Source organism: Mirounga leonina, unplaced genomic scaffold, assembly GCF_011800145.1.
Source record: "Mirounga leonina isolate KUSES-001 unplaced genomic scaffold, KU_Mleo_1.0 Mir_174, whole genome shotgun sequence".
NCBI lineage: Eukaryota > Metazoa > Chordata > Mammalia > Carnivora > Phocidae > Mirounga > Mirounga leonina.
Window position 1 is genome coordinate 6,323,819 of NW_023270451.1, and position 12,831 is coordinate 6,336,649.

Below are 12,831 nucleotides of genomic sequence, written 5' to 3' on the forward strand. Positions count from 1 at the left end.
TCTTTCTTTCTTCTTTCTTTCTTTCTCTTTCTTTTTTAAGATTTTATTTATTTATTAGAGAGAGAGCGCATGCACAAGCAGGGGGAGTGGCAGGCAGAGGGAGAAGAGCAGACTCCCCACCGAGCAAGGAGCCCGATTCGGGACTCGATCCCAGGACCTTGAGATCATGACCTGAGCCAAAGGCAGACGCTTAATGGACTGAGCCACCCAGGCATCCCGGGGATTTCATTTCTTAGGGCAGGAAAATTCAGGACAAAGATGCTTTCAAGAATAACAAGTAATGCTGAAAGGACAAAGTAGCTCCCAACGACCAATATGGGACAAATGAACATCAAATATTGTGATAGCATCATCACTGATGCAACATTGCGTTTGTTTAAGACGCTGAGTCTGTCAGCACCTTTTTCATGAACCATGTTCTCTGGTCTCCACGCCCGCGGGAAATGAAGCTCTCTGGTGTAGAGGGAGCCATACAGGGATTAGACTATTTGCTCCCTTCTCCATTCCTACTTCAGGTTTTCGTTGGTTTAACCACAAAGTTCGTGAAAAATCATTTTTAAAAAGCAATTTGGGAAATACATGAGCTGACAGTTTATTGGTTAAAAACCAAAAGGTTGCTTCTCTGGCTTGCTGCATCCTAAATAGGGACGCATCCTATTTGGAACCCGCTTATTTCGAGTTCAGAGCTGACTGTGAACAGCAAAAGGCTCATTTTCGACTTTCCTAGACATTGCTTAGAAAGGAAAGAACAGACTCTTCTACCTCTCGTGCAGATAAACCTAACATTTGATGTCACAGATCGCCCATTTATAAGTTTTAGCTGCTACTGTTCATGAGAAACTCCTATGGGAATAAAATGAAAAGGAATAAAAGCTTCAAAGAATGAAAGCCTAAAATGAGGGCACCTGGGTGGCTCAGTCGGTTAAGCGACTGCCTTCGGCTCAGGTCATGATCCTGGAGTCCCTGGATCGAGTCCCGCATTGGGCTCCCTGCTCGGCAGGGAGTCTGCTTCTCCCTCTGACCCTAACCCCTCTCATGTGCTCTCTCTCTCTCTGTCAAATAATAAAATCTTTATTAAAAAAATAATAAATAAAGTTTCATTGGGTGCCTGGGTGGCTCAGTTGGTTAAGTGACTGTCTTCGGCTCAGGTCATGATCCTGGAGTCCCGGGATCGAGTCCCGCATCGGGCTCCCTGCTCGGCAGGGAGTCTGCTTCTCCCTCTCCCACTCCCCGTTTGTGTTCCCTCTCTCGCTGTGTCTCTCTCTGTCAAATAAATAAATAAAATCTTTAAAAAAAAAAAAAAAGCCTAAAATGATTGTTTATAGTCAACAGATTTAAAGTGAAGTAGGAAGAACCTACCCAGGTCCCTCCACGCGAGCTCTGGGTCCCATTACCTGCCACCTGCTCAGCAAATGCGCTCGACCAGTTCTTCCTATCTGCTGTGTACTGTCGTCTTTTCTCTTGCCTTGTAAGTGTTCAAGCACACTGGAGTCTCTACCATCTTCAAAAAGAATATTCCCTAAATCCTACTACCCCTTCTAGCTGCTGCCTCTCTCCTGGCTGCACCTCCCCCGTGCTATTTCACCCAGCACCACCAACATTTCTCCTCAGTCACCCAACACAAAGTACTCACCTTAACCGTCATGCTGCCTGGCCCCGTAGACTCCACCTCTCACTCCCTGTTAACAGTTAGCCACCTTCCCCTTTGTGAAACCCCCTCTGCCTTTGGCTGCTGTAGTAAAACACTTGGTTCTCCCCTCTTCTCGCCATTCTTTTTTTCTTCTTCTTTGGCTATTCCACCCAACCTTTATGTATTTGCTTCTCAGATCCTATTCCTAAGTTTCTTCCCTTTTAACCCTATACTCCTCCCATGACTTCAAATGCCCACCACAGTCTTTAAAACTTCCATATTTATCCATGTCCCCTTCTGAGCTCTCTTCTAAGTCCCAGGTCTCTCAGTTGACATGTCCAAAACAACCCTCACCATCTCCCTTTCAAAGCCCCACCTAAACCACTACACCTCAGTAAATGGCACCGCTATTCACCCATTTGCTTATGCCAGAAACCTGAGAACCATTCCTTTCCAGCTAACTGACAGCAAGGCTTCTCAGTTCCATCTCTAAACGCATCTCAAACCCATCTAGTTACCATCTCTGACACCCATCCTAGTTCAAGCCATCCTCCACCCAAACATAGGACTACAACCTCAGCCTAACTGCTCATCTCCCCACTTTTTCTCTTGCCTCCTCCAATCCATTCTTCACACGGCAGCCAGTGATCTTTCAAAGACACATCTAATCACATCACTGCTTGCTTAAAACACTTCAGTGAAGGAGCATCAAGGAGCGCCATGTGAAAAGTTGTTGGGGAATGGGGCATTCACACCATGCCAAAGTAATACTTCACAGTTTACTCATGCAAAGATTAAAATGTACCTTTTTAAGGGAGATTGACAGTGGTTACCATGTAACTGAATGACCAAACTTGGCATCACAAATAGTAGAACATCCTGACATTATGCATCTCCTGATCTGATGCAAGTAAATTTCACAATATCACCCCATGAAGTGTTCTTACGAAAAAATTTTAACCTATGCGTAATGGTGTCTTTCAGTCTAACTACCAATTTTCAGAGAATGTGGAGGATAGAGGAAGAAGTTAAACACTTCCACAAGGAAACAATTAGACAAATCCAGAATGTATTCCACAAGGTAACAAAATATCAATGTTGTGAAAAAAAAACAAAGGGGGTAGAGGATAGAGGGAGGGAAGTGATCTACATTAAAGCAGATGACAAAGACATAATAACCAGAAATAATACATAAGTCTTGATGGCATCCTGACTTTAAAAGTTATACACATGCATACATTTATTCATTGGTATACATACACATATATGTAACACATATGCATACACATACACATAGAGAATATACACATAATAGGACTTTTTTGAAATCATTATAGAAATTTGAATATGAAATAGTTATTATTAGTGTGATTAATTTCTTTCAGTGATAATGGAACTGAGGTTATGTAAAAGAGTGTCCTTGACCTAAGGAGATACATGCTGTTATTTAGTGGTAAAGTGTGAGGATGTCTGTAACTTACTTTTGAATGGTTTAGTCAAAAGGAAGAATGTGGTACCTATGCATGGGGAGAATGATCAAGCAAATATTGTAAATGACACAATTAAGTAAAAGGTACATGAATGTTCATTCTGTTCTTGAGCTTTTCTGTAATGCTTGAACATTCTAAAAATTAAAAAAAAAAAAACCCTTTAATGACCTTAGAACTCTGAAAATAAAATATAAAATTTTTCATGGTCTGCAAGGCCCTACATTACCTGACTCAAGCCTACTCTTCAGCTCTCACCCATGGTGTTCTCCGGCTTGCTCACTCTACTTCAGTCACACTGTTCTTATTTCATAAACACCCTACAAGTCTCAAGTGAAATATCATTTCCTTCCCTAAACTCTCAAAACTGGTTTATGGAGGGACTTTATGCCTGAAATTGGAAAAAATGGGATGGATAATGGAGTGAGATAGCAAGGGGGACAATTTTCAGGACTAAGACAGAATGGGGACACAATGTCCTGGAGGGTAAGACCAACAGGGATAAACTAGCTGAACTAGAACATATCTGAAGATACTAGCGTCTACCATTAAGCCTCCATTATATACTCTCATAACTTCCTAATTCCTACAATTTATCAAGATTCTTTTGAAGTACTATGTGTGCACTTATTTAATGTCTAAACTCCAAACAGTAACCTCTGTACTAATAAAAATTAGGTCCATTTTGCTCATCACTGTTATCTCCAATACATAGCGCAGAGTAAGTCTCCATAAACATTGGCTGAGTGAATACCACATAATTTGGCTTTAAAGGAATACAGTTTTACTCCAAGTGCTACTTAATCAGTGGTAACTGTCCACTCAAGCTAGGGTATTTAAAAAGGCTATTAGATTTAGTTATTAGAGTTGACTGTGTAGACAATTACGTACACTAATAACTTTATGTCAAGCTTTGATTGTTAGCTCAGTAAGTTATAGAATGGTTCTTAGAGAAGCTAGGTACATAGGTTTAGAACCAAATATATCAGTAAGCCTGACACAAAAAGCATCCCCATAATTGGATGCCATTTGTTAAAAGATGGAGCAGGTGAAAATGTAGATCAATTACATATGAATCTATCCCCTCTATTAAAAAATACAAATAACTATTAGAACAATAACCTTGCTGACTGTGGCTTCTTTCATACAAACAGAGAATATATAAAACTGCAGTGGAGAAGATAATTTGGTACATACATATCCATCTGATCACTTAAGTAAGACTGTGGCTCTATTATATTTTAAGGATCCATATGGCTAAGGAAATGACTAAATTTTTTATAGAACTCAAGTATAGTTGAATAAATTGATAAATACAATCCTGGTTCTACCTGTATGGTTGGTAAAAACGCACAGGGTCAGGTGTTTGGATAAGTTCTCTTCGTCTTGAAGATCATCACATCCAAAGTTTACAAGTCTAAGGACATAAAGGATAAGAAACTGAATGCATTTAAAAATTAGTTCCCTCTTTCACTTAATGCAGTGAGCATTGCAAAATCGACTGTGTCATACACTTGAAACTAATATAATACTGTATGTCAACTACACTTTAATAAGAAGAATTTTTTTAAATAAAAAATAAAGTTCCTTTATAAAGGATAGTAACCACTATAACATACCCACAGAAGTAGAGACTTGTCCCTGAGAAATTTAAGATGTTTTAATTTTTGTTTAAAAGTTCTATAAAACGAATAAAAAATACATAAATGGCATGGCCCTGGCAATAGAGGGAAAAAAAATAAAAACAGAAGTTGAAAGTAATAAAATTTTTTTTCTAAAGTAGCGTACTGCATATACAGTTTCAAAGTAAGAACTGAGTGTTCATACGTGATGAAATAAAGCTACTGAAACATAGAACAGTTTAAGATCATCATTATTCTAATTCAAGAAGACTTTCATTTCTTCTGTGCACTAGTGGGTTTGTGTCTATTTTTTCAAAAATGTTCATGTTTTTACTCTATGTAAAATAGTCTGGGGGAAGAAAAGCTCACCTTTGTAAAGGTGTAAAAAGGAAAACAAATAGTAATGCAACAGACAGCTGAGCCACACGTGGATTGACTGCAAACCCCTTCTCTCTGGTGGCAACAAGAGAAGGGGTTTGATGTTTGATTCTAAATGTAGCTCTGATTCATCAAATCCTTTTATTGAATCACAGGGAGAAGAGCACTTCCACGGGTCAAAATAAACTGAAACATCCTATAGGAATAAATGGCTGCAAAAATCAATATGATTGACTTTACATGAAAAACCCTGTGTTCGTGCTTGATAAGTTGTTTATATTGCCTACGGAGGACAGAAATATCAAAAGTCACACACACACAAACACAGAATATCGAATTGTCCTTATATCTGCATACCATAAATTAGGTATAAATACAATCATTCTGCCCACGAGTGTCTATAAGAATTAGCAGTAATCAATGAGTAACTTACTTAAATCCTGAGTCACTTAATGTTATATCCAAGGGGGCTTCAAACTGTCAAAAAATCATGAGAAAACAAACCAAAAAATGACATTAATTTAGCGATGATAGTTCTGAAACCCAGAGCAAGTCTGACAATGCTGTGCTTGCCTATTGATGAAGAGCCCTTTTAACCATCATTTTCTTCAGACATTATCCCCCAGATCCACAGCACAGAAAGTCCATTGGGAATATTCTGGAGTTTACACACAATCACAGGCTTGGTATATATTTATTTCTTAAAGGGCTAATACTTGACAAACTGCCTCAGATTTGAATATCATAAATGGGTTGTATAATATGCCAATCAGTAGGGGTAGACTTTTTACAAGATACAGATGACCAGGCACAGAGGGAAGGACTGGATGTCTTTAGAAGGAGAATGAGTGAGGTGTTTTTTTTTTTTAAAAAAAAAAGGGCAGGAGGAATAAATGAAATTCTTGTAATGGTATGATATCAATCTATATTAGACACCATACTAATCCTAGTGAAGAATAACTTTCTCTTCATCACAGGTAAAGATATTTAGGATTCCTCACTACAAGACTAGCATTCCAAATGGCTTTGCCAGGAGTGATGCTAGATTTTTACTAATTAGACTATACACTCTCATTGACGTTTTACCCTACACTCAAATCCACCATCCTCACAAGTCTTTTTGGCTCAAATGACTTGTAACCACTTAAAGCTGTCTACTATAGACCATACCTATTACCTTCTACAAATCCTCACTCATATGCTTGTGTCTTTAATGAGAGGCATTCAGTTAGCAGAAATTTCCTGTGTGCTCTTTGAATCACCTACGTTAATTGTATTTGTTATAGAGTTGAAGCCTTGAGATGACAAGAACTACGTTACTTGCTCATGCAAGTGAAGAACACGAGAATGCTAAAATGCTGTTTCTGGTAACAGCTCTCTTTAAAAGGAGGCCATGTGTTATAAAATTTCCTATAGCCCAATCATTCTCCGGACTTACCATTAAGTTAAACTTCTCATCAGCAGAAAACTGGATGCATTTTAAGACAGTCCTTGATTTCTAAAAGAGAAAACAGAATAAATGACAAATTACAAAAAAGAAAAAAATCAACAAAGGGGCACGTGACTGGCTCAGGTGGTGGAGTGTGCAACTCTTGATCTTGGGGTTGTGAGTTTGAACCTCACGTTGGGTATAGAGATGACTTAAAAAATATAAAATCTTTAAAAAAAGATCAACAGGGGAGCCTGGGTGGCTCAGTCAGTTGAGCGTCCGACTCTCGGTTTCAGCTCAGGTCATGATCTCGAGGTCATGGGATCAAGCCCAGAGTCGGGCTCTGTGCTCAGTGCAGAGTCTGCTAGAGGTTCTTTCTCTCCCTCTGCCCCTCCCTCGCTGATGTGCATGCACGCACATGCTCTCTCTCTAAATAAATTTTTTTTTTATATTTATTTATTCATGAGAGAGAGAGAGATAGGGAGAGGCAGCGGCAGAGGGAGAAGCAGGCTCCCCACCTAGCAGGGAGCCCAATGCGGGACTCGATCCCAGGACCCTGGGATCGTGACCTCAGCCAAAGGCAGACGCTCAACCATCTGAGCCACCCAGGCGCCCCTAAATAAAATATTTTTTTAAAAAGATTTTATTTATTTATTTGACAGAGCGAGTGAGCACAAACAGGGGGAGTGGCAGCCAGAGGGAGAAGCAGGCTCCCTGCTAAGCAGGGAGCCTGATGCTGGGCTCCATCCCAGCACCCTGGGATCATGACCTGAGCCAAAGGCAGACGGTTAACCAACTGAGCCACCCAGGTGCCCCAAATAAAATCTTTAAAAAACAATAAAAATAAAAGATCAACAAAAACATTAGTAAAAAAGAAAGAGAGAAAAGGAAGCAACCACGAGGCAAACAGTAATGAAAATATTTCATATTTTTAATAAACTTTCATTGATTGTCCCCATCAATGAAAATGCAGTGATTAATAAATTATAATAATGGTAATGTCAAAACTAAGTTGTACCGGTAAAAAGGAGGCCAGCGGACTAGTTTTTACCTTCAGGTCAATGTAGTATAATCTCTGCTCTGACATATCCCATTGAGCCCAAACAAAATCCTCAGCTACTCTCTCTCTTGGGAGATGGCCAGAGTCTTTAAGTACCTAAAGAGCCAAAGAGATTTTGGAGATAAGCAACTATTTTAAAGGAGAATATTTCTGGATTTATTATTTTGCCTATTCTATCTTCATAATATATATAAATATTTCCACAGTTTATTTTTAGCATTCCCCTACCCCTAACACATACACATGGAAAGTCTTTCCAGAAAAGATTTAGGCATTATTTAATTACTTGCTCTTTCCAAACACTCTATAAAGAACTATATTATTCTTATCCCTAATTAGCCAGACAGGATGGGGCTGTTGAAGGCAAGACCACACCTACCACAAATCAACACCAGGGCCAACAGAAGATTCAAAGCTTCCCATTCTGTACATAACCCACTCAGGTATCTGCAGACAAAAGGGCTTCACCACCAAAGATAGCAGCTGTGACGCCAAGGAAAAAATTCAGGCCTGGGGGTAGGGGAGCACTGCCCCCCAGATCTGCCATAAGCTATTCATGTGTCTTTGGTCATGCTTCTTACCTTTAGGTCTTCCACAATGAGTATGGTGATACTGCCCATCCTTCCAAACCCAACTTAGGCATTGCCTCCTGTATGAAGCCCTCCCTCACCTCCTCTCAAGGCACAGCTCCCCACCTCTGTATTCCTATGGTACTCTGGCATACTTAACTAATGTTATAAGTCTACCCCGATGAGTATGCACTCTCCTACAACACCTTTATATTCTCAACTTTTGTTCTCAATAAGATTCTAAACTTTGGGCAATACATCTTGTTTCCATTTTTCTGAAATTTGTTAAATTAGAACAGATTTGGGGACTCTCAGATAAAGGTATATACTGACAAAAACATGATCATCAGAGTGTGGCAACCCAGATTCACATCTCAATTTTTTCCCTCTCTAGAGTTCCCTCACCTCTGTGAGCCTTGCTTGTTGCATTCTCTGTAAACATGGGGATAATTATAACACTGCCTACCTACCACAGGATGTTGTTATGAATGCATGGAACCGCACACTGCCTTAAGAAGCTGTCATCTAAGTCCTTAAGAATAAGAGTAGTGGGGGTGCTTGGGGGGCTCCATAGGCATCCGACTCTTGGTTTCAGCTCAGGTCATGATCTCAGGGTCCTGGGATCAACTCACACACCTGCTCTGTGCTCAGTGGGGAGTCTGCTTGAGGATTTCTCTCCCTCTCCCTCTGCTCCTCCCTCGCATGTGTGTGCTCTTTCAAATAAATAAATAAATCTTAAAAAAAAAAAAAAAAGGAGGAGGAGGACAGCGATACTTCAGAGAAGGGCAGGCAAGCTGAGGCTACTCTGTGTTGGCTGCTGACAGGTGGCCACACTCTGCAGTATCTCCATGGCTCCCAGCCCCTCTTCTAACCAGCCAGTCCTCTGTCTATACCCATTCCTGGGCTTGTTTATTTCACTGACCCTGAGATGTTTATGGGACTCTCTCCTCTAAAGCCACATTGCTGGCTCTGGGATTCTGCCTTCATTCTTCCTCTCTAGTCTGACTCTCTTCCGACCCCAGGCCCTGTCCGTACCCCACCATCTGTGCCCTGCCTGCCATCATGCCACTGGTGGCCCAGAGCTCCAGCCACACACTTTCTAGTCACTTTCCAGCCAAGCATCTTGATTTGAGGCTTTCAATCAGAGATACATAATTAATAAATGCATTTTCCATTTCTATGTTCTTCACTTAACTTTAAAATTAAAATCTTCAGAGAAGGATTATTTTGATGCCAACTATTTAAATATTAAAGGAAATAATTTTTAATATCAGTAATATATTATGCTCTTGCACCAGCTGTTAAGAAAAAGGCAACCCAACAGAAAAATAGACAAGGATATAACTAAGCAATTTTCAGAAAAACAAATTCACACAGCCAGTGATATTAACAGAAATACCAATGAAAATAATAATGTTATCAACTTAACACTCATCAAATTGGATTTTTTTTTTTTTTAAAACGGCAAATGCATCTATGACTGGTATGGATAGAGGGAAAGGGTATTCTTACACATTGCTTGTACAACTGTGAATTGTTACAAGGTTTTTTGGAAATCAAGCTAGCAAAATCTGTTGAAATATATTAAATGCTATACCTGTCAACCCAATTATCCATCCCTGAGGATTTAGCCTAAAGAAATATGTGTACCAAAAATGTAAAGCTATTTAAAAAAATTTTTTTTGAAATAATTTGTAACACAAAAAAGATGAAAAAAAAAAGTGGCAATCCAGTGAGTGTCCATCCATGGGAGAATGATTGAAATTGTGTACATCCATACCAGGGACTATTATGTACTTCGAAAAAGAATGAATTGACCTATTCTGGTTGACTTGTAGGTAATGCCACAAAGTTGAATGAGGAAGGAGTGAATAATAAACCCCTGGGTGTGTCAGGGGTGGGGATAGAAAACACATAGGTTCAGAGAAGTGCATGAAAGGAGACATAATAGGTTATAGACAAAAATTAGAGGTGAAAAGGCAAGGAGAAGTGGAATATAAGCAATAAAAAAAAAAGAAAAAACTGAACTATACGAATCCCCATATGATCCCATTTATTCTATGTATGTCTAAAAATTAGGGGGAAAAGTTCTATCTCTATTTAAAAACCTATAGGGATAGCCCTGATATATTAAGTAAAAAGCAAAAACAAAAATGGCCAATTAATAATCATATTATGATTCTATTTTGGTAAAAATGACTGAATCTGCGCATGTGCACCTAACCATGTGTACGTGTGTATGAGCAAGGTAAAGGTGTGGAAAGAGTTCCACAAGGCTGTCATGAGTTATCTCATGAGACTGAGATTGGAGAGTGAGGTCAAGATAAAGGAGATAATTAACTCCTTCATACGTCTAGTATTATTTCACATGTTAACAACAGCAAGCCTATAATTTGTAAGACATCAAATAAAGTGGTCTGTGTCTATAACATAACTATCCTTAACAGTCTCGAACTCCGAAGCAAAAGAGATTTCAAATATTTACCACTCTATTGCCATCTTCTTGGGTGACCTGGATATGAATTTTTTCAATATCTTTAAAAAAAGAAACAACAGAAAGACAGTTTAACCTTTACGAAAATCATGAGCACTTTTTTACACCTAACAGTGGTGAATCTTTATTTATAAAAGCAATACAGATTAATCAATTAGCTGGAAAGATAGTATTATCACACACAGAAGTTTCATGATCTAAGTGCAAAACAAAACCCACCTTTCTCCAGACTCCCTCCACAGTCTACTGCTAATCCAGCATTTACTTTGCCCTTCAATATCAACAATACATGAAGCATTTAGCCCTTCTACTCCCCTGGGTTCCCTCAAATGTTGGCCTTCCCTGCACCATCTTCCCTGCCCCAAATAGTCTTATTTGGAGCTAACAGGGGTTCATTGGGCAGAGTTCATCCAAGCACTCTTTGTATGGTCCCATTCTCTCAGTAAGCAATCTAGATTTGGCCATACTTAACCTTCTGCCAGTTTTAGTTACAAAAATGTGAGATAGACAATTGGTCCTGAGCATAGACACTGAACACAAACCTAACCCTTTCAGGCCTGTCCTTCCCATTATAAATCAGCAGTCCCATTTTGTAACATGAAAGACGGCTTACTAGATAAGATCTGCCAATGGATTTTGAACTTTCTCTGCCACCCTTCCCACCCAAAAGTGTAAACTTCATTAAGGGATGTCCCATTCTTATTTGTCTCTACCTGAATTTGACCAAGTATGTGTCTTCAAATTCTACCATCAAATTCTTCTGGCTTCTAATACCTTCCCCTTTTTTGATCTGAGGTGACAGACACCTTAAAGAAAGATGAACTAAAGAAGGCAAAAATGGCCTCCACAACTGTCCTACACTCTACCATGTGACAAAAGTGGAAATCCATGTATGTAGGAGCCCACCATTCCCAGGATGGGGACACAGAGCAGGGCCTGAGGGAACAAGTGGGGGCAGAATGAAAAGCCCTTCCACAGGAGTGCTGGACCTTAAGTGGACATCAAAGGTCAGCTGGACCTTTAGCACTGGTGAGTGGACATCTAGAAGATTCAGTCAAGTCCCATACTTCACTAAGAGATGAACCCTTCATGAAGTTCATATATACCACCTAAAAGATACACTTACATTTCTCTTCTGAAATCAGTAACAGATGGTTCTCTGCAAGAGGGTGACTTTCCACATGGGGGTAGAGAAACTGTAAAAAGGAAATTAATCAAAATCATAAGCAACTACCTTGCTTACACAAATATTTCAAAAGTTTCTGATCACTGTACTACCACATACCACGGAAGATACTGGGAACCATAGAATAGTTTAGGCAAATCACATATACACACATTACAGACAGAAGCAAAGAGGAAAAAGAAACACTTTCAGGGGCTCAGTTTCCCAGGGGGAAGTTAATGGCAGGTCCAACATAATTCATTTCCACAGTAAGGCTAAAGTAGAAGCTATTTCTAGAGATGGTGCTTTCTATTTTAGAATATGTGATTCTGAAGCCAATCAGAAACAATATAAACAACAGCTGTATAAAAGTTCTTCTCCACATGCACCAAAAAAGTGATCAATACACCTGTTGTGCAACTAAACCTCGTATTTAATTTGACAACCAAGTAAACATATGCTCTACTACAGCTTCCAAAGTCCCACATCGAAGAGACAAAGCACAACGTAACGCGGGACTTTCCAAGAAAGAACAATGAGTCACAGTGTGGCATGCGGTGGAGGATTTATAAGCCTCAAATAATAGAACGACTGCCACTGGGAAGAAAAGGCTTGATCCACCCCACTCCTCCTTCTCTGTGCTTTCCCATATGTGCCAGCCCACAGGACAAAGCAGCCAGCAACACAGGCCTGATGCTATGAGCTGTGATAAGGGGTCATGGGATGACTCCCATGACTTAATTCTTTCATCATCAAAAGGGTAACTATAATTCAGCAGTTAAGTTTTGTAACGTGAAAGCTTACTAGAAAGGATCCACCAGTGAATTTTGGTTTTTCCCTCCAAACTTCAAAGCATGACAAAAGAACATAACCCTTTTATGTCCCTACTTTATAGTCAGCAGCCTCTCTAAAGACTAGGAAAAATTTTGACGAAATATATTACCTGGTGTCCTAACTTTCCATACTGACAAAATGGAAATAGAACTGGTAAATTTTT

General features: G+C 39.5%; 1 protein-coding gene across 5 annotated transcripts in view; it reads right to left on the reverse strand.

Annotated features, from left to right (window-relative positions):
• The window catches only part of GSAP (gamma-secretase activating protein), an 86,058-nt gene that overhangs the window by 49,265 nt on the left and 23,962 nt on the right, over positions 1 to 12,831 (reverse strand). For all 5 annotated transcript variants that reach the window (XR_004681978.1, XR_004681979.1, XM_035020425.1 and 2 more), the window contains exons 7-12: positions 11,796 to 11,865; positions 10,661 to 10,710; positions 7,598 to 7,702; positions 6,556 to 6,615; positions 5,551 to 5,594; positions 4,449 to 4,534 (exon numbers count right to left, since the gene is read on the reverse strand). Coding sequence is in view for 3 of the 5 variants with exons in the window: in XM_035020425.1 (XP_034876316.1) it covers positions 4,449 to 4,534; positions 5,551 to 5,594; positions 6,556 to 6,615; positions 7,598 to 7,702; positions 10,661 to 10,710; positions 11,796 to 11,865 (415 nt within the window). In the remaining 2 variants the exon portion in view is untranslated. The remainder of the gene's footprint in view (positions 1 to 4,448; positions 4,535 to 5,550; positions 5,595 to 6,555; positions 6,616 to 7,597; positions 7,703 to 10,660; positions 10,711 to 11,795; positions 11,866 to 12,831) is intronic.